The sequence below is a fragment of the Dromiciops gliroides genome, chromosome 3, assembly GCF_019393635.1.
Source record: "Dromiciops gliroides isolate mDroGli1 chromosome 3, mDroGli1.pri, whole genome shotgun sequence".
NCBI classification, from domain to species: domain Eukaryota; kingdom Metazoa; phylum Chordata; class Mammalia; order Microbiotheria; family Microbiotheriidae; genus Dromiciops; species Dromiciops gliroides.
This window is the reverse complement of record NC_057863.1, coordinates 346,917,039-346,938,636: the sequence shown is the minus strand read 5'-3', so window position 1 is coordinate 346,938,636 and position 21,598 is coordinate 346,917,039. Positions and strand designations below refer to the sequence as shown.

Sequence of the window (21,598 nt, the reverse complement as noted above, 5' to 3'; positions counted from 1 at the left end):
GAACCAGTTAAACAATGTAAAAATGATTACAACAGTATAAAACAAAAAGAACAAAACAACAAAAAAGAAACCAAAAGCTATGCAAAAATTAACTAGAATTTATATAAGCACACTTTAAGGGCTAAAAAGAGCTTTACATTTGTTATCTTATTTGATCCTCATGATAATCCTACAGGTACTATTATTATCACTTACAATTTATGAGGCTAGTCAATTTTTTAAGTTAAAAGGTAACTATATATGTCGTAAAACTTCCTTTTATTTTTCTGCTAATGACAAATTATTATGAAACAAGGATCCATTGTTGAATTACATTTTGCTTTAACTTATTTTATTTTAGCTGTCCATTGTATTTGAAAGTCATAGAACTGTTTAAAATATTCCTTTATTCACTCTTTTCATAAAGTCAGACATAGTCATTACTGCAAAGTAGGAAGATTTTGTAATATTAAATTGTATTTGCTTTTAGTTTCCACATTAGCTCATTAACTATTACTATTCTTGTTTTGGAAAAAAAAGTTAGGATTTAAACTCATGCTTTAAGAATCCATAATTTTGTTCATGTCAGTATATCAACAAAGACTGAGATCTTCCTACAATATATCTTGGCAGATGTTCTTTGTGATTTGCTGTAGCCTGGAAAATATATTACTTTATAATGATGAGCCTTTCTGAACTTAGCAAGGTTGGTTCTTGATTGAAAGATATCCAGTCTTGTAACTAGGCCTACCTCTGAAGTCTTTTCAAGTTACCAGAACTCCCCTGGCATAGGTTTTGAGAACCTAGGGCTAACTTCCAGGTTGTATGACAAATAAAATAGAGAACTAGACATTTTCTTTCTTTCTTTCTTTCTTTCTTTCTTTCTCTCTCTCTCTCTCTCTCTCTCTTTCTTTTTTTTAAATTTGTTTTTGGTGAGACAATGAGGATTGAGCGACTTGCCCAGGGTCACACAGCTAACTTTTGAGGGACTAATCAGAGCTGGTGAGAAGTTGGAAAGCCAAGCTTAACCAATATGGTGGAAAATCTTGATATTAGAAAACAATTCAGAGGAACAGAGGTAAGAGAGGCTTCATCTGAGATGGCGAAGACACATTCCAATAATTGGTTTCCTATGTTATAAGCCTGTTACTTAGTAACAGGGCTATTTTAAGTAGAGTATATAGAATGGCAAGTGACTATGCTGATATCTGACTGATGGTTTCTTTCTTCCTATCTCATACTTATTGTATATGTACCACTTGGACTGTGTTAAATTGTGGAAGGAGCCATCACATATAAATATCCATGAATCCTGAGGCTCAGGGTCTTTGGGTCCAAGACCTGAGACCAGCTTTATTGGGTCTTTGGGTCCAAGACCTGAGACCAGGATCCCTCTCTCAATAACCCTTTTTTTTTTTTTTTTTGGCTTGTAGACTTTGGTTTTTGTTTCATCTAACACTGCAACTTAGAAATTTTTGCAACAGTGGCCCTCAGATAGCATGGAACCATGGAAGGATGTTACTGACTGGTTTAAAAGAGAAATAATAATAAAATATTCATCTGGAAAAAATAAAAGAGAAATAATAATTGTGAAAGAAGAACATAGGGCATGCATAGCAGAAATGACTGATAGACTAAAAAAACTTGAATCAACAGTGGCAAGTTCCACTAAAGAAACAAAAGAGAATAACTGACTGGGAATGCAAACACATACGTATAGGACAAGCTAGAGGGCCATCTCGATGCCATGATGAGGCATCACAGTAGAACTTTTAGGATATTTAATAATGTCCTGATATGAAAATGTGATTGCCTATGCTTGTCAAACTGAGATAACATTAAATACCTATACTAGCAAGTTATAAATATAGAAAGTATAAGATAAATAGGAAAATATTTTCTGGCTTTACTGTGTTCACATACATGCATATATTCTACAGCTTTCCCATTACCAGAACATCCCTGAAATGATTGTAAATTAGCTTTATTCCAGTTCTTAGATTTTTCAAAACATACCTAACACTAATTTAAAAAATCTAAATGGTTAACCCATTTATATGAAGTGAAATAATGTGTACAAAATGTATTTTCTATAATATTTTGTCATATGTACACATATCTAAATCATGCAATGATCAATTAATGGGGAGAAAAAAACAGCAAAATAATAAATATATGAAATGTTTTGATTTTTGAAAAATTGCTATCCCATATAAAAACAATTTGAAATGAAATTACCTTTAATACAATACAATTGTCATCTGTCCGAATTGCTCCAGCTCTGCACATATATGTTAAGCTAGAAATAAAATAAATGGAATAATATAAACCTGCTACTTGGTATATAAATCTTTTCAAAAATATTTTTAATGTTTCATTTAAAAATAAGGTGAATTATAATTTATTAAAAGTATACTTCTTTTTCTATATTTAGTCATCAAATGTTCAAACAAAACCAGCTATTAGCACAGACAGGGCTAACAAAAAGAATGAATTAGATAAAGTATAATTTAGAAACATGTATACCATAAAAGATAACCCTAATAGAGAGCCTGAATTTAAATGCAGTTTAGTTGTCACAATATGGCACACCTCTAATCCAAAGCTACTCATATTATACCACATATGAATATTAATTTTTTTAGAATTATAATTTCATACAGTTGGCAACTAACTACAAACACTGGGATGTTAACATTGTATTTAGGGTTTTGTTTTTTCCACTGAGGATAATAAACATATTAAATGTCAGTTACTATAATACATTCTAGGACTTAGTGAGTGTTCTTCTAGATGCTAATTTCCAACTCTACTTAAGAATAAATTACTCAAGAGAGGACCAAAAACTTCTCCAACTCCTCAAATGAGAGAGGTAGCAGTTGAGAGATATCTTGCTAATCCAGAAATATTTATAAATGTACTTCCTTTCACTTCATGTTATCTTAAGTTTTACCATTTTGCTGATGTGAGTTGCATTTCAATAGGCTTATCCCTCTGTAACATCTTCACAAAAATCTGGGGTAATAATTCTCCATCAACCAAAACTAGAAATAAAAAAAGTAAACAAATGAGAATTTGGAAAATTCTTTAAATATATGAAGTTATTCATTTTAAAACTTAAAACACAGAATAAGCCAGTAAAGTTTTAAACTTACCATTTACAAGGGTCATGGATACCTGGGGGTTTTCAAAGGCTAGAACGGAGAAGCATTTCAGTGCTTGCATTCGAACCTGTTAAAAAAAAAGAAAAACCAACCAATCTCAAACCAGAAAATGTGCATTACTTTAGAGTTTGCAAAAACTGATCTGCAACCAATTAGAATATTGGTTTACAAAGAAATATTACATACACATAAAATGATAAAAGGTAGAAAAAGTAGAAATCTAAATTTTAAGTACCTGAAAAAGTACAACAAAGTACAATAAAGGCACAAGCATGACTTAAAATAGGACAATTTATATAAAAGTAATAGAAGACATGAAGTAATATGAGAAGAAATAATATAGGGTCTCCAAATAGTTTTCATTCTACATCACACCTGGCAATTTCAATACTATCTGGCGCATAATAAATGCTTGTGACTGACTGGCAGGATAGATGGAGAAGACAAGGGGACAGGGTGGGTGAGAAAACGGAGTGACTATTAAATAAGACAGGATGATGAGAGAAGAGATTTGCAGATGCAAAAATAGAAAAATATATTTTAAAAGGATGATGGAGAAAAAAGAATAAGGGTCCAATGAAGAAATAAACTTCCCTTGTCTTCCCACTATCATTATCATGTCTGCTTGTATAAGTCTGTGATTTTGGATAGATCTAGCATCATGCAATTTGATTAACTTGGACTGAAAATTCCACATTCAACGGGAATGATGAAACGGAAATGGCTGTAGTGACCAAAGTTCAAAGTTCAAGAAATTCCATGGTTGTTTGGGAAGAAGCTGTGAGGAACTGGATTGAAATACTGACTATCATAGATGGTCAACAGATGGTCATTCTTCCTGCTGCTGTTAAAATAAGTGTTTAGTATGTGAATAAATCTGGGTTTTATTCAGGGTAGCATTGTTGTTTAGTAAAGATTTATACTTTAAGTTAAAGTATTAGGATTAAGTCCCAGTATTTACATTGGGTTAAATAAAGTTTGTACCTGTATGTGCAAAAATATTTATAACAGAACTTTTTGTTATAGAAAGCAACTAGAAATGAAGTGGCTACCTATCAACTGGAAAGTGGCTGAACAAACTGTGATGAATAAATGTAATGGAATATTATTGTGTCATAAATGACAAAAGGAATGGGTTCAGAGAAACACAGAAAAACTTGTATGAAGTGATGTAGAGTGAGGGGGGTGAGAAGAACTAAAACAGCTTATTTAATGACTACAACATTTTAAAGAAAAACAATTTCAAAGACTTTAGAACTCTGATAATACAAATGACCTACCATGACTCCAGAGGACTTTATGAAGCATGCAGAGAGGTGGACTCAAGGTACAAGATAATATATTCATTTTTAGATACGGCCAATATGGATTTGTTTTGCTTGAATATGTTTATTTGTTTAAGAGGTTTTTTAAAATAAAATTTTGCTTTTGTTTTAAATAAAGATAGAATAGAGGGGATAGTGGGACTAGCCACAGTGATACCAAAAAAAAAAAAAAAAGAATAAAGAAAAGAATGTCACTGAAGCATTTTTTAATGTACAGAAAAAGAATAGAAGGAAGTTTAAGAAACACAGACAAGCAGGACAACTTTGAAATTAACTTGTGGAATTTATTATATGCTTTTCAAAAGGCAAATTTTATGTAATACAGATGTGCGAGGTTTATCTTTTTAAATCAAATTTTCTCAATTTATCAAATTTGTATTTCATCTCATATATGAATATATACATATATCCTTGTTGTTTGTATGTATGTGTATGATAGGCATGAGGTATCTTCTGGGAAGGTATGAGGTTCTAGCTCTTCAAAGATACCAATGATAGGGGGCAGCTAGGTGGCGCAGTGGATAAGAGCACTGGCCCTGGAGTCAGGAGTACCTGAGTTCAAATCCGACCTCAGACACTTAACACTTAACTAGCTGTGTGACCCTGGGCAAGTCACTTAACCCCAATTGCCTCACTAAAAAAAAAAAAAAGATACCAATGATACAAAAGTACCCTACAATCTAGCAATACTAGATAACCTCACTCAGCCTTCCGAGGAAACTCTAGAGAAGAATGACCAGGAATGACCTGCCTCCCCAGTCCCCAATTGAAGGACAGGGAACAAAGAGATAGCTCTCCTATTTATCAGTCCTAACCTAATGCCAAAGTGGCACAATCACCCTGGGTTTGATGTTCCCAGCAGTTGACAGAAGTAGAACTATGGACACCTGAAAACAGATAGCATAACACATAGGAACAAGCAGATTCTGGTTGGAAATGATACAGGTGGCCTATTAGGATGCCAGCTGACCTCCTCTGAAAGCAGGATCTACTATGATATAAGCACATATTCTTGGTTTACCAGTATAATATGTTGGTTGGGAAACAAGCTGATAACAAGATCTGATTTAAAAATGTGTTTAAAGGGCTAATTATTGCTTACCTACTTTTTTTTTTTAAAGAAAGACTGACTAAACAGTCTAAACAATGATGACTATTTGACCTACAGTATAATGTCTCAGAAATAACATAACACATCTTAAATGTTCATATCAAAATGCAACATGTTAAACTGTAGGGTTATGTGGATAAATAAAAACCGTTTTCAGAAATTTCCAATCCAAACTACTTCCAGAAATGACACATCATTTTTTCAGAAGCAGCATATACTTCATGACATTTCTCCAAAGGACAGTTAGTATTTTTCATTGGCATTAGGCCAGGAAAGACTTGAAATACTGTTGACAAAAACAGATAAAAACCAAAACCAACTTCCTGCCTCCCGAAAAATGAAAGCACTTTGCAGTTGTTAAAAATGTCAGAACCAAAGCTTTTTATAGATAATAAAATATCCATGAATATTTTCTTCACAAGGTCACTTTTTCCTGATTGCAAACATTACAAATACAATATATTCCTGAAGAATGCCTAAAGAAATAAAAACCAACCAAATAAAAAAATCCCCCAAAACCAAAGGACTACTGTAAGTTTAATATCTTACTTTGTATGACACTGAAGTTAGCAGATGAGCAATATTCTGTACTGCTCCATGGTTAAATAAAATTGTTTGATGATCTGGTGCCTGTAAGAAAAGAGAATACATTTGCATTTGTGTAGGCCTGAGGAAGTAATCTGCTAAAATGGAACTTTGTTCAATAAGGCTTCTCACAATATAGAGAATTTTCACCTGTGCTGATTCTTTCAGCACACAACAAGGGCAGTTTACCTGCATATATGCAAGCCCAGGAGCCTTCATAGAAGTCATGCCTAACCTTTACCCAAGATAGTGGACCTTCTTGCAATGGAAAACACAAGGAAGCATGAAACCAGCTTTGTCAAAGACAGTCTAGCTCTTCTTGTAACTTCAATTAGTCAAATGACTAGCACTGCTGCATTTCCTGTGTATATCCTTCACTATGTGCCCAAAAAGTATTGATAGGAGCAGGAAAAGTGGCAGCTTGGGATTCTTTAAAAGATGTTCAACTAATCATGTGGTACAGTGTAGAGAACGTGGGGCCCTGAGTCAGGAAGACCTGAGTTCAAATCTGCATGTCACAGCCTCAGTTTGCCTGTTTCCTCAAATGTAAAATGGGACCTCACAGGGTTGTTGTGGGTCTCAAATGAGTTAATATTTGAAAAGTGCTTAGCATAGTGCTTGGAACATAATAGGGGCTATTTAAATGCTTATTCCCATCCCTTCCCCTTAATTAAGTTTGGAAGTATCATTCATCTCAAAATGAGGAATAAATAGATTCTGGGAGCTCTAAAATACACCTAGAACGCAGTTGGTTTTAATTCATTATGGTTATCTGTGCAATTTGCTGGTAGAAAATATTACTATAGACTGTAACCATACTGTTCATTTTAAATTATTCAGAGGTAAGAAGCAAAATATATGTTACATGTGTGTTTGGCTTCTCTCTGACTTTCAGTTGTTGTTTTTTCCCTTATGACTGCTCTTGGGGAGAAACATTAATGGAGAAGAATGAAATAAATTACTTTCTTTTAAATCGTTCAATTCTGTTTATTTTTTCAATTCTGTTTATTTTTAAGTGATTCATCAAAGATCTGGCTAAGGAGAGACAGAAGCTGACAGCTAAATAAACTTTTAAAATATGTCATGGCTGGGTTCCTCCTCCATTAGATTAATTTGTAGTGTTCTATTTTTCATATGAGTGGTATGCAACATACAAGGTTAAGCCACTTTCTGGATTCCTTGAGTAAATCATTGGCAAAACCCTAATAAAGGATCTCAAGTCTGATTTAAATCTAATTTTTCAATCTGGTACTTGGCAAAATGATGGTATCCAGATTTCCTCCTATCATATATCAGAAGATTTGAAGGGATGAAGTATGGTTTAGTATCAATAATAGTAAGAGCTAGCATTTATATGTTTTGGGAACTGATAATGGCAAAAAAAAAAAAAAAAACCATTGTTCTTGAAGTCAGGGGACCTAAAGTCAAATCCTGGCTCTACTGCTACCTCTAAGATATCTTTGAGACTCAGTTACCCCCGTTAGTAAAATAAGGTAATTAGATCTATAAGGTCTCTCCCTTCTAATCTTTTGTGTGTGTGTGTGGGGGGGGGGGGGTGAGGCAATTGGGGTTAAGTGACTTACCCAGGGTCACACAGCTAGTAAGTGTCAAGTCCTCCTGACTCCAGGGCTGGTGCTCTATCCACTGAGCCACCTAGCTGCCCCTCCCTTCTAGTCTTAACACTATAATCTGCAACATTAGGATGATTATTTTTTGAGGGTGACTACTTTAAGAACCAAATTTTACTTTATTAGCAAAAAATTTCATATACTTTTAAATGGTTTCTCTAAAATTCAACATATGTTCTCTTACATCATATTTTTTAGCTTCAAAGAACACTGATGATGAACCTACAAGGTATTTGAGAAAAGCATTACCTCACTCTCCTGACATTTTTCTTTTCTTTTTTGAGGGGTGGGGGGTGGGGTATGGAGTGGGGCAGAGACTGGGTCTCTCTATCTCCCCTAGCCTGGAAGTACAACCTCCATTCATGGATCTGACCCTGTAGCTGATCCACATGGAAGTTATGACCCCCTCCATTTCCAACCTAGGCTGAGTCACCTCTCCTTAGGTAGTCTGGGAGTCCCTCACCCCAGGGGCTTGCCCTATTGGTGACATACAGTGTAGTCTTTAGCTCTATTGAGCTTAGAACTTTTGAACTCTGCTTCATTCTCCTTTGATAGCAGGGATTACAGTATGTGTGCCATCAAGCCTGATCTCCTTTCACATCTTAAAGACATAAATATCAAATCAGGAAGTTTGGTAAAACTAGGGAGAGGAAAGTGAGAGTAAGAGGAAATGGGTAGTTATTGTACTTCAAAATCAGAAGACCAGAGTAACTTACCTAGTGTAAAGGCAAAATAATAAAACCTATGCTACTCTAAAAAACAGGAAAAAAAATGTAACTTGAATTTCTTAAAAATACATCCTTTTTTTAAAAAAAAGATAATTCTGTTTTCTTTTTCATAAATTCGTTATTTTTTCACTTTCAAATTCTCTCCATCTTCCCTCTCTCTACCTTATTCACCCCATTGAGAAGGCAAGAAAAACAAAACCCTTTACAAATGATAATTCTGTTTTAAATTAATATCTTATTTTCTTTTCCCTGAATCACACAACTCCATTCTCTCACAGCAATAAGTTCTGTGTAGGTCATTTGGAATCTAAGATTTTCATGATTTCACTGTGATCAGAGCATGGATATTTGAAAAGATCCTATTCAAGAGCTGTTTTCTTAACATACTTTTCCAACGTCCTTGGCCATTACTTCCCTTCCCTCACTTTGCAACCAGCCAAACTGGTCTTCCCTCTGTCTTTCACCCTCCATCTTCCATCTCTTTGCACCAACCAGCCCCATATGCCTGAAATGGGCCCCCTCTTTACCTACCCCTCAAAGAGTCCCTTCTCTTCCTTTAACATGAAGTCCAAGCAGCATGTCCTGCAACATGCCCTTCCAATAGAGAGCCCATCTTCCCAAACTCCCCTTTATTCAGCCACTCTATTTATATACATGTGCATTTGTGTGAGAGAGACAGAGACAGAGACCGAGAGAATGAATATAGTGTTGAAACCACCTCCATTTAGTTCCAGTGAAGCAAACAATAACAAAGTGTTCTTGTTTAGTCAAATGCACCAAAGCAAAATGTAGTGGTTTCAACCCCACTCTTACACATCTTTATTAACTTTATATTTATGCTGTATATGTTTCTCTGCATATTTGTGTCTCCCCCATTAGTATATGTTAGTAAATATCACATTCTCAGTACTCATATCCCCAACACCTCACATAGTTCTCTCACACAATAGTTACTGAATAATCGCTAATGGTTTGGTTGAATGTAGAGAATGATTCAAACTGATATGTAAAACAGTCCTTAACTTGCTTAGTTAGATGTTTTAGATAGATGTTTTAAGGGGTGAGGAAAAGTTCTGAGAAGTATTATGATGTAATTTACAAAAATGCACTCAAATCAGGGCAGCTAGGTGGCACAGTGGATAGAGCACCAGAGTTCAAATCCGACCTCAGACACTTAACACTTACTAGCTGTGTGACCCTGGGGGAGTCACTTAACCCCAAGTGCCTCACTTAAAAAAAAAATGCACTCAAATCAACAAAGCATACAATTCCCTTATAGTAGAACTATGTTCTAAACTAACATCATAAGATGTGCTAAGAGACTGCTGTACTCCTATCACTCCTAAAAGCCCTCTCAAGACATACTCCAGAAACTTTAAGATAGCAAGATATCCACTTAATTCACAACTTCTCTGGCTACCATTCTGACTTTCAAGGTCTGTATGACAAAGATTATGGAGTCAGAAAAGGGGCACCGAAAATTAGCAGGCACTGTTAACACCTTATATTATCAATTTTAAGAGATAATTATATCTATTTTTAATTATGAAAAATTTGAATAATCTCTTAAATATATTCCCATTTTGGCAAAACCACCTAAAAGCATTTAAGATTTATCATCTAAAATCTCTAAACTGATTTGGTGCTAGCACAGTCATACAATTAGAAATACAATTGGGCGCAGCTAGGTGCACCGTGGATAAAGCACCAGCCCTGGATTCAGGAGGACCTGAGTTCAAATCCGGGGCCTCAGACACTTGACACTTACTAGCTGTGTGACCCTAGGCAAGTCACTTAACCCTCATTGCCCCACCAAAAAGAAAAGAAAAGAAGTATAATTAAATCAACAAATTATTTTGCAGGAAAGGAACAACAACATTATTGGCATGTGTGAGTTGCTATGGTAATGATTTTAAAGTTATAGTTTTGCCAGTGACAAGGTTGGAAAACACATATTGAAAGGTTTATTATAAAACCATAATAAAAGCAAAATCATGTTGGCTCATTTTGGCATTTCTTTCACCTGAAAATTAGCTCTTCATAATTATCATTGTAACTAACTGCTCACATTTAATAACTCTAAAGTTATACCTAGACCAAAATAATATTGGTTTTGTTTAAAACAGTGTTCCAGGAAAAAAAATACTGCTATGGTATAATGGGTAACATCATTTTAGTTACTATCTTATTATTAATTTTTGCAAAAGTACCACTGCAAATATTGACACCAATAATAAGCTCTCATATTGCCCCAGTAGTTAAAAGGGTCATTTCGGTAGTGTTCATTTTAAACTGTAGGCAAAATAAAGTAAGCTATATTTTACACCTAAATTGGGGAGGATTTTTAAATAGACTTTTTTTTTTTAACATAAGAAGAGTTCCAAAACTAAGCAGAATGATATATATTCTGACCAATATATTTTCAAGGGATTCCATCCCCTTCTCTCTTCTCACAAAGCCATCAACTGTAGTTTAGGCCCGTACCTCCTCTGAGACAAACTACTATAATAGACTCCTAATTGGACTTGCTGTTTCGAGGATGTTTCATCTTCCACAAAACTGTGAACTATTATTTCTAAAGCACAGGCCTGACTTTTACAACACCTCTGCTCAATAAACTAGAGTGCCTCTTTATTACCTTTAGTATCAAATACAGTCTGTTTGCAATTAAAAACCTTTCACAACCTGGCTCCAGCTTATCTTTCCAGCCTTATTATATAGTCTTCACTTCAGGCATTCTTCAATGCAGTTACACGGACCTCTAGCTATCTCTCACACTCAAAATTTCATATTCCATTATCTATGTCTTAGTGCAGGTTGGACCCCATGCCTGGAAGGCCCTCCATCCTCATTTTTATCCCTTATAATATCCAGTTTCCTTTAAAATTCATCTCAAGTGCCACCTCCTATATAAGGCCTACTCTTAACCACCCCTTCCCCCCACAGGTGAGAATTCCTCTCCATGGAAATTTACCTTAAACTTTTTATAAATTTAATTGTATATATTTTGTTTCCCACCAACTGAATGTAAGTTCCATGAGAGAAGGGTTGTTTCATTTTTGTTTTTGTATGCCTAGAACCTTGAATAGGTTCACATTAGTAGGGTGCTTAAAGCCTGTTAGTTGACTGACCAAATGGCGGAAAAAGCTTCATTATGAGCTTATCCTAAGTAAAGAATCACAGTAAACATTAGGGATATAAATACAGAAGTCAAGCCCTGCTTTCAAGGAGCTTACATTCTAAAGGGAGAAACAACATATATTGGAATGGTAGCCAGGTAGGGGCACTTTACTGGGTAGTTAAGAGGGCCATTGGGAAGTATATTAACATACTCCATTTCACAAAGAATGGTAGAGTTGGTTATCATGCTGAATGGTTCCAGAACAGGTAAAGGGATGGGCAGGAAGGAAAGGATGCATAAGCAAGGAGCTTATGGAAGAGGTGACTATAAAGAGAGTGAAGTAAAGGACAGCTGTTGGGGGAAAGGGGGAACAGTGCAGAAAAAGAGTGAGGCCCCAGGGCAGAAGTCTTTCATGGCATGATCTCCTCTGTGACTGATTTATATACTTCTAAATGGGAGCTAAGTAAAATCAAACTTGTGTAAACTTGGCATGAAAGGCCTGGTGTAATGAGGAAAGGGTGGTCTCAAAAGGAGCTGGGTTCAAGTCTACTTCTTTTGCATCTTGCTGAAGAAGACAGGACGAAATGGGTTCATTTCTGGATGTAAGGGGTTTTGTACTTGGCAAGAGGATGGCCACCTCATTATGTGAGAAAAGGAAGGGTAAAGGAGGAGATAGTGGCAGGAGACCTATGACTGATGGGATAAGGGACAGGTGAGAAGAGGGAGCTCTCAGCAAATGATCTCTTTTTTTTTTCACTAAAATATGAAGAAAGGATCTCAGCTGAGAGAGTGGAGGGAAGAAGGAGCCATAGGAAATCTGAGGAGAGTTGAAAAGGTTGGGAAAAGTTACTGAATATTCAATGAATTAGAACACAAGTATTCAATAGAAGTAATAGTTTGCTATCATATATGTAGATATATAGACATGTATAATATAAATAAAAATTTACATAAATACGTATGCATATGTATGTGTGTGGCTGTGTGTGTATGTGTATGGCTCCAGAATAGAAAAAGGAATGGACAGGGAGGCAAGAAGAAAAGAATACTTAAGAGCTTGTTAGAAGTGTTCCTTGTGTGCATGCGTGTGTGTGTGTGTGTGTGTGTGTGTGTGTGTGTGTGTGTGTGCGTGTGTGTGTCTGCATGTGTATAAGATTTTATCTTTGTTTTTTTCTTGTATCTCAGCACTTAGCATAATGCCTGCTTAATAAATGCTTATGATTAATGTAAAGGATTTTTGGAAAGGGATATTTCCTCTATAAATGTGACTTGCTAAATTCAAATTTAGACTATAACTTTAAAGGCCACCTGGAACCAACTTAACATAAGTTATAGTTCCAAATTCTAAATCACTCATCTTTCCTTTGACAAAAGGCGAACTGTATTTATATCTGAACAATCTCCTTAAATTCCTGCCATAATTATCTCTACACTATTGACATTCAGGTCACTAGACTATTTCCTTACATCCATCAGTTTTGCCCATTAATAAGGTAGAAGGAGTCCCCAAGCATAAATCTGATATTTATATCAATGTACTAAAACCTTATGCTTGGCAAAAAAGGAACCTAAAAGTCTTACTGCTTTTGACAGAGTAATTTTCATTAGCGGAGAAACTTCTTCCCATAATAAGTAAAAGGTATAACTTTCAAACTTCTTTGTAAATGAAATTGTTTCTGCTAAATAAAGAGGCAGCAGAGCATAGCTGAGTGATATCTGGCCCCAAAGCCAATATGACCTGGATTCAAGTCCTCCCTCTGAGAAATACTGTGTGACCGTGGGAAAGTCCCTTAATCTCTCAAAACAAATCTCAGAAGACAACAAATTGCAGAAAAGTTGTTGCATTAGTAGAAGTGGCCTCTCCAGAGATTCCCTAAACTAATGAAATCATAGATCTAGTCCCTATTTCTATAGTAAATAAATCATAATTTGTCTCATAGAGTCACTGTCACATATTGACTAGAGAGATGGCTTGGGATGGAGAAGACCTGAATGAAACCCCACCTCAGACACCCATGTAGCTATGTGGCCCTGGCCAGGTCATTTCATCTCTCAGGGTTACTCTAAGGTTCAGATCAGGTGCAAATCTGCTTTGAGAGTTCCCTATAACTAAGGAATCGCAGGTATGGTCCAAAAAATGTTATTTCATATTAAACTGACAATAAAAACCTCAAAACTTCCCATGTCTATTAGGTCTATTTATAAATCTCAAAAATATTGAAGAAAAAATTTCCTTTAGGAATACAAAATTTTGCAGTAGAGAAAACATTTATTCTACATCCTTACTTTGCAGCAATGAGAGAAGATCTGACAAATGTATTCTTGTGTATAACGAGATCTACCGAGCAGTGCCATGAGGTGGGGTATAACTGTAGCATCCTGGAAATAAGTTGAAAAGGAAAAAAATGAACAACAGAAAGTTTCAGCTCTATTAATCAGTGATAATGCACTTTAAATTAGATTACTGTTAGCTATTTCATATCCAAAATTTCTGTTTATATCATGGTAAAGTTGACCTCCTCCAGGGCATACACCAGAAAAATCAAAGGTAAAATGGGACAATCAAGTCCAGTGGTTCCCTCTAAGCTCCAGGATCAAATCCTAAATCCTCCATTAGAAATTCAAAGCCCTCCATATCCCAGCCCCCTCCTGACCTTTCAGGTCTTCTCACACCTCACTCCCTGACACACAGTCTTCAATCCACTGGCCTCCTTGTTGTTCCACAGATAAGACACTCCAGCTTTGGGCTCTGGGCATTTTTCTTCACTGTCCCCTATGCCTGGAATGCTCCCCCTCCTCAACTACTGGCCTCCCTGGTTTCCTTTGTCCCATCTTCTACAGAAAGCCTTTTTCAATCCCTCTTCATTCTAATACCTTCCTTCTTTTCATTATTTCCTATTTATTGGGGGCAGGTAGGTGGCACAGTGGATAAAGCACCAGCCCTGGATTAAGGAAGACCTGAGTTCAAATCTGGCCTCAGACACTTGACACTAGCTGTGTGACCCTGGGCAAGTCACTTAACCCTCATGCCCTGCAAAACAAAACAAAACAAAACAAAAACAAACTGTTTCCTATTTATCCTCTACACAGATTCACATTTGTTTGATTGTTGTCTTCCCAAGGACAGGGATTATTTTTGCCTTTTTTTTTTCTTTCCTCAGGGCTTAGCACAGTGCCTGACACTTGATAAAGATTTAGTGACTAACACTGAAACACTCATGGCAAAAAGCAAGAATAGATTCTTCAAAGTTTATCCTTGAAAACAATAATTAAAGGATTACTGGTAAAAAAAAAATCTGATATGAAAATATAACAATATCTTAATGTAACAAAAGACTTCTTATACTACATAAGATTCAAAGAAACTATAGTTAAAAATAAAATATTTACCTGAAATTCTTATTTTCTATGATAAATAATAATAATAATAATAATAATAGAGTAAATACTGTCAATTTTATAATGGCAGGTCTTCCCTTTCTCTAAAGGATCATAAACTAATCCTTTAATAAGATATTCTAGAATTTTACCAGGAGGAATGAAGCTCTCTGACATAGTTTGCAGACTCAACTTTCCTTCTGTTTTGAAAATCAGGTCACTTGTACTTCTGTCCTTTTGTAGGCCTCTCCCATTCTGAATGGTTTTTCAAAGATCTGAACAGTAGCTCAGTAATAACACCTGCCAATTCTTTTTAAAAAACCTAGGATATTGTTATCTGAATGTAGGGACCTAAACTAATTGATGACAGTAGATATTCTTTTAATATTTATATTTCTTCATTTAGCTTCAGTTTAAGGTCCTCATTTGTTGTTTTTTGTTCTACTCTGACCAATCCAAATATCATTCTCCTTCCCACCCAATCTAACCCAAGCAGCATCACCTTTTTTTTAGTCTCCTCTTGATAAACATTAAAAAAAAACAACAACAACTGTAATTTCATCACCTTCAACTCTTCCTGAAGAGAAAATTCCTCTTCCAAAGCAGATCAGTACCTTCTCTATGATTTAGTTTCTTAAAGAGTTGCCCAAGGCACTTAGAGGTTAGGGTCACTCAGCTAGTATAGTCAGAGACTTCAGGAATTAAGCCTCATCTTCCTGATTCTGGGTCAAGTTCTCTCTCCACTAAGCTTCTCTGTCTCCAGTACAGCTTTTTAAAAAATTGTGGTTTTGTGGTCTTCAGCATTCATTGTCAGGCTCAGATCCTTCTGGACTTTACTTCTCCTGACATTGCTTTACAAGACTATGCTACTCTCTTATACTCATCCTTGATTACTTACCATAGTTTCCACCTTTTATACACGTTTTTAGAATAATTTTAATATAAATTTGTAGCTGGTGATTATTTTTATTTTAATTTTTTTTTTTGCGGGGCAATGGGGGTTAAGTTGCCTCACTTAAAAAAAAAGGCTTAAATATTAGAAGCTACAGTTCCACTCAATATATTCCTACAGACCTACCAACAATTAATTTTATGTTTTCCCCCACTATGTTTGACAATACAGTGAATAAGGTAGTTAGCATCTGTTAACATAGTTAACAGTTTATTACTTAAAATCTAATTTAGTTGAAGTTCTCTGTATATCCATGCTAATCTCCTTAGAATTATTTCTACTTCTGTCTTCAGAATTTCATTCTTGAGATCTTTCTACCTCTTGGGCCACTGTCCCTATGTTGTTTGTTAAGCTATGGTACAGAACTCCAAATCCCATGGCCAGACACAACCTGTTGCTAATTTCCTAAATCAGCCTTTTTCTTTTGACTCCTCTATCCTCCATCAGCATCAATAATGAAAATACCACTTATATTCAAAAAGTATTCAGGTGTTTTTTTTTCAGAACTTCATAATTCTTAACAACACTTTCTAGATTCTTTTTTATGGATGTATCCTTTTCCCCTTTGGGAATCACTGGTAACAGGTAACAACCATGAGATAGTAGACCATTTCACCATTTACCACAGTTTGACAAATATCCCTCATTAGAGAGTCATCAACCACCGCTACCTGTGGTTTTTTGTTTTTTGTTTTTTCCCCTCTGACTCTTCCAGGACTGTCTCTTACTTCATAATACTTATGGCCTGACGTGTCTGATGTCCCCCACTACAGAAACAGCCTCAAAACTATTACTTAGTTCCAAATACTGAATGGCCATTCTTCCTTCCCTTCTCTCTTTATCATAATCTCCTAGCCCCCCTCCCAACTTTCTGATATTGTCAAAAAGTTCTTTCTTCCTCTTCATAGACCTTATCTTATTTCCCCTTTGAAACATTTGTTCCATTCACCTTTGCAACATTTCATTATTCTTAATAGCCTAGAAGACAGAGTTGCATTCCTTTAGCCTTTTCACTTTTTAAAAATATAGGACATTTTGTGCATAAATAAATGTTACTTGGTACCAGAAGAAATTAAAACACAGCATACTTTGCAGGTCAATGAAAAATTCTCTTTGCCTATAATATTTGCTTAAATAGAGATCCTCAGTCCTGTCTTCATACTGGTAGCATTTTTAGTTAGCCTTTCTGGTCACTGCTGTGACAAACTGCCTGCTTATCACATTTGCTGCACTCAGACTCCAGGAGCTCCAAATAAGACTTTAAGGCAGACTTTCCCCCTTTTGTAGTGATCCAAAGTCCAAATTCCTTAGCCAAGCATTTAAGACCCTCTATAACCTGGATAATTTTTCCTTTCCAGTCTTATTCATTGGTTTCCTACATAAACCCTTCATTCCAACCAAACTAATTTACTCACTGTCCTGAGCAAAGATATTGCACATTTCTTTCTGAGCCACTGTTCATAGTGGTTTAATTGCCTAAACTATCCTTCCTTTTTTTATTCGAAGTCCAGCTTATTTCCACATTCTCTGTAAAGTGTTCCTCAGCCCACAGCAATCTGGACTCTTTTAGTACTTCCATATCTCATTCAAATCTAATCATAAACTGAACTGTGTTAGCTTTTGGTGCCTATACATTTTAGCTCCCCTGGTTATAGTATAAGCTCTTTGAAAACAGACATTATATCCTCAATATCCCCTACAACATCCAGAGGTATTAAGTATATAGCAGATGCTTAACAAATATTTGGGACCAATAAATTCTGTATAGCTATGAGGAAAAATTTCTTTTTCTTAAATACTAAGTTAATTATATAAACTCCTAAAATATAATTTAATTTATGCTGCTAGAACTTACTGTATAAAGTAGCTCCTCTGGGGTGACTGGACTGGTAAAAATGGTGCGAAGGCATCTAAGGCAAGCTTCAATGAACTTCAAATCTTGTGATAGTAAGCCTATTAATAAAAACCAGGATCACTGTTCAGTTTTAAGATGAATTTATTGCATTAAAAACTGAAAGATATACTAAGATGTGCTACATTAAAATTAAAGTTCCAGTTTTACATACCTTGCAATAAGGCAGGAATAATATGGCAGTCCAGGAGAGACTTGACATTGTTTTCTGTACCCATAGCAAGACTTCCCAAGACTACTGCACATTCAGTTTTTAGCTCTGTACTTGAAGTTTCTTGCTGAAGCAGATATAAGAGTCTAAAAAAATAATTTTTATTTTAAATCTAAAAGACAAAACTTGAAGAATATTGAACATATTACTAATTATATTTATGGTTAGGCAAACAATTTATAAAGAGAGAGTATTGGGAGGTGTAAAATGGATAATTCTGGCTACATTAAAAGTTTTTATACAAATAAAATCAATGAAGCCAAGATCAGAAGGGAAGCAGAAAAGTAGGAAATTTTTTTTACAGTTTCTTAGAGGTCTCATAACTCATATATATATATATATATATATATATATATATATATATATATATATATATATATATATATATATAAGAACTTTGCCAAATCTATAAGAAAACAAGTCATTCTGAGGGCAGCTAGGTGGCACAGTGGATAAAGCACCGATCCTGGATTTTGGTGGGGCAATGAGGGTTAAGTGACTTTCCCAGGGTCACAGAGCTAGTAAGTGTCAAGTATGAATCCAGGGCCAGGGCTTTATCCACTGTGCCACCTAGCTGCCCCCCAAAATCCTAATTTTAATTAATGATTATGACATACAGTAACTTTCAACTTTTTAGTCTTCCCATTCAAAGAAATCATAAATTTTATGAAAAAATACTAAAAAGAAAAATTCACAGTATGATCATTAATAAAAATATAATTTTTATAAATTCCAAAACGCGTATGAGTTCCATATAGTTATTGCTCCCAATTTACAAAGAAATTGCTAGGATTCTGGGGATTAGGAGGAAAATAATAGTGTTAGTGTAACATGAAGTCAAGTTACTTCAATTTTTGCTTATCTAGGATATCTTTTTGCTGCTAAAGCAATCATTTTGTTAAATTTCTAATATGATAGGAATTAAGCAAAACACTCCCTGGATACCCCAGTTCTGTGGTACTTTAGTTGTTAAAGGCATTTTCTTTATATGCCTCTGAATATCATTAAGAAAAATGAAGTCTCAGGAATTTTTTAAAAAAGGAAAAAAAATATTCTTAAGATTGGAAAGGTATACAATCAGAATGTATTACAAATGACGAAAAAAGGCATTCATAAAGACATACCTTGGAACTGCTCCTAAAACAATGAGGTTGGCTTTCTGTTTGTTGTTTCCAATTACAGCATTTTTCATGTCTCTAAATTTAAAAAGGAAAAGAGTAAGTCATGTTGAAATAGAGAAAATTTTCAAGCAGTTCTACTAGTTGACTATACCAGCATCATGCACTAGACAAAGCATAATTTTTTTTGGGGGGGGGGGGGTTGGGGTGGGATGCTACCCCATATCTAGAAAAAGCATTCTCTTTGACTAGCTGACTTAAAAGAAGGGATGGGGAGGTAATGTGGACAATTCAACATAAATTTACAACTAAGAGAAGAAAAAAACTAAAAGCACAAGAGCTAGTAATATAAGTTTAGGTCTATCTATCCATCTATCTATCTATCTACATATATAAACCATAACGCACTTTAAAGAGATAACTTTAGTCAATGGACCTCTCATTATTAATATCAAGTGAGACGTAAAACCAGGGAGATATACACAGACCAATATAGTGTCTTCCTCCTGCTGCTATGTAAGATTTCCAGTGTAGATTCCAAATGAAAAAAGGTTTCCTTGCACATAGGGTGGTCCTCCAGATACTATTTGTGCCATTACATTGTTTTGACAGCAACAAACTCCAGAATACTACAAAACTTCCTAAAGGAACTCTATAAACATCCAAAAGAGTTCAATATAGCCATCAATACAGAGGGGAAAAATAATGAAAAAAAAATTTGTCAACACTATGATACAGATACATGAACAACTCAATATATCTATCTTGTATAGACACTGCAGATGGATAATGACATGGGCCTCTGGGCTCTTTTTTTTGTTTGTTTTTTTTGTTTTTTGTTTTTTGTTGGTGAGGCAATTGGGGTTAAGTGACTTGCCCAGGGTCACACAGCTAGTAAGTGTTAAGTGTCTGAGGCCGGATTTGAACTCAGGTCCTCCTGAATCCAGGGCCAGTGCTCTAACCACTGCGCCACCTAGCTGCCCCTGGGCTCTTTTTTAATAGGAAAACAGGCTTCTACTTTTGAGAAATTGTTCAGTGCTTTTAATGGCTCTAAGAATATCCCTTAACCATCTTGGTAACATCATTATATGCCTGAGTGTGAACCATAAAATGCCAGTCTCCTTGCAGGTCACTAAAAGCGCCCTAGAGAGGAGCAAGTTGGACTTGACTAATTGGTAACATAACAGATAAATGAAGAATGGCTCAGAAGAAGCAGTAAAAACAAATGAGAGAGCTGCATTACCAGAAAAAAAAAAAGAGGTGTGCTGGTCATATGTTGCATTGGAAAGAAAAGATGGACATCCTACAAGTTCTATAGTAATAATGAAGGACTAGACATTTTCTCTATGCCTCACGATCTCTCAAACCTCTCCAAAACAGAAATTATAAACCAAAAAATCAAGCAATTTCAGCCATTTCCATGGTCTAAGACACCCAGAATCCAAAAGGTTTTTAACACACACACACACACACACACACACACACACACACACACACACACACACACACACACACACAATTTACTCTGAGCTCACTCAGCATTCTCTCCCACACCCAGTTACTAGCTGAGGCTACATTATCTGACTTAAGGGCCCAACCCTATAACCCATCCTCTTTCCAGTGCTGTATAGATGCAGAGAAGCCAGGTTAAGGAAGTTTGTTAAGGTTGCTGTAAGGGACAGGCAACATTAGTTCATATAAGTCTTTCCAAGTTTTTCTGAGAACATCCTGCTCATCATTTTCTATGGTGCAATAACATTCCATCATAATCATATACTATACCTTTTTCAGCCGTTCCCCAATTTATGGGCATCACTTCAATTTCCAATCTTTTCCACCACAAAAAGAGCTGCTATAAATATTTGTGTACTTATGGATCCTTTTCCTTTGAACATAGTTCCAAATTGCTCTCTAGAATGGTTGGATCACTTCACAACTCCACCAACAGTGCATTAGTGTCTCAATTTTTCCCACATCCCTTCCAACATTTGTCATTTTCCTTTTCTGTCATATCAGCCAGATGACTCCAGAGGAGAGAGTGAGGCTGCTCACTTTGTACAGCCCTGCCTCACTTAAATCTAGTTCACTTGCAAGTCATGACATCACCTTCCTGATGTCATTGGCCCGCTGCAAGAACGAAGGACAAACAACAATAAGCCTGGTCATATCCTTTGACCATTTATCAATTGGGGAATGGCACTTATCTTTATAGATTTGATTCAGTACTCTATGAATCTGAGAAATGAGAGCTTTATCAGAGAAACTCTAGGGGGCAGCTAGGTGGCGCAGTGGATAAAGCACTGGCCCTGGATTCAGGAGAACCTGAGTTCAAATTCAGCCTCAGATACTTGACACTTACTAGCTGTGTGACCCTGGGAAAGTCACT

General features: G+C 35.6%; 1 protein-coding gene across 2 annotated transcripts in view; it reads right to left on the bottom strand.

The window, feature by feature from the left end:
• Positions 1-21,598, bottom strand: part of ARMC8 (armadillo repeat containing 8) — a 97,976-nt gene that overhangs the window by 36,779 nt on the left and 39,599 nt on the right. For both annotated transcript variants that reach the window (XR_006355636.1, XM_043994533.1), the window contains exons 3-10: positions 19,219-19,290; positions 18,038-18,180; positions 17,827-17,924; positions 13,928-14,020; positions 6,129-6,209; positions 3,135-3,210; positions 2,933-3,023; positions 2,218-2,278 (exon numbers count right to left, since the gene is read on the bottom strand). Coding sequence is in view for 1 of the 2 variants with exons in the window: in XM_043994533.1 (XP_043850468.1) it covers positions 2,218-2,278; positions 2,933-3,023; positions 3,135-3,210; positions 6,129-6,209; positions 13,928-14,020; positions 17,827-17,924; positions 18,038-18,180; positions 19,219-19,290 (715 nt within the window). In the remaining variant the exon portion in view is untranslated. The remainder of the gene's footprint in view (positions 1-2,217; positions 2,279-2,932; positions 3,024-3,134; positions 3,211-6,128; positions 6,210-13,927; positions 14,021-17,826; positions 17,925-18,037; positions 18,181-19,218; positions 19,291-21,598) is intronic.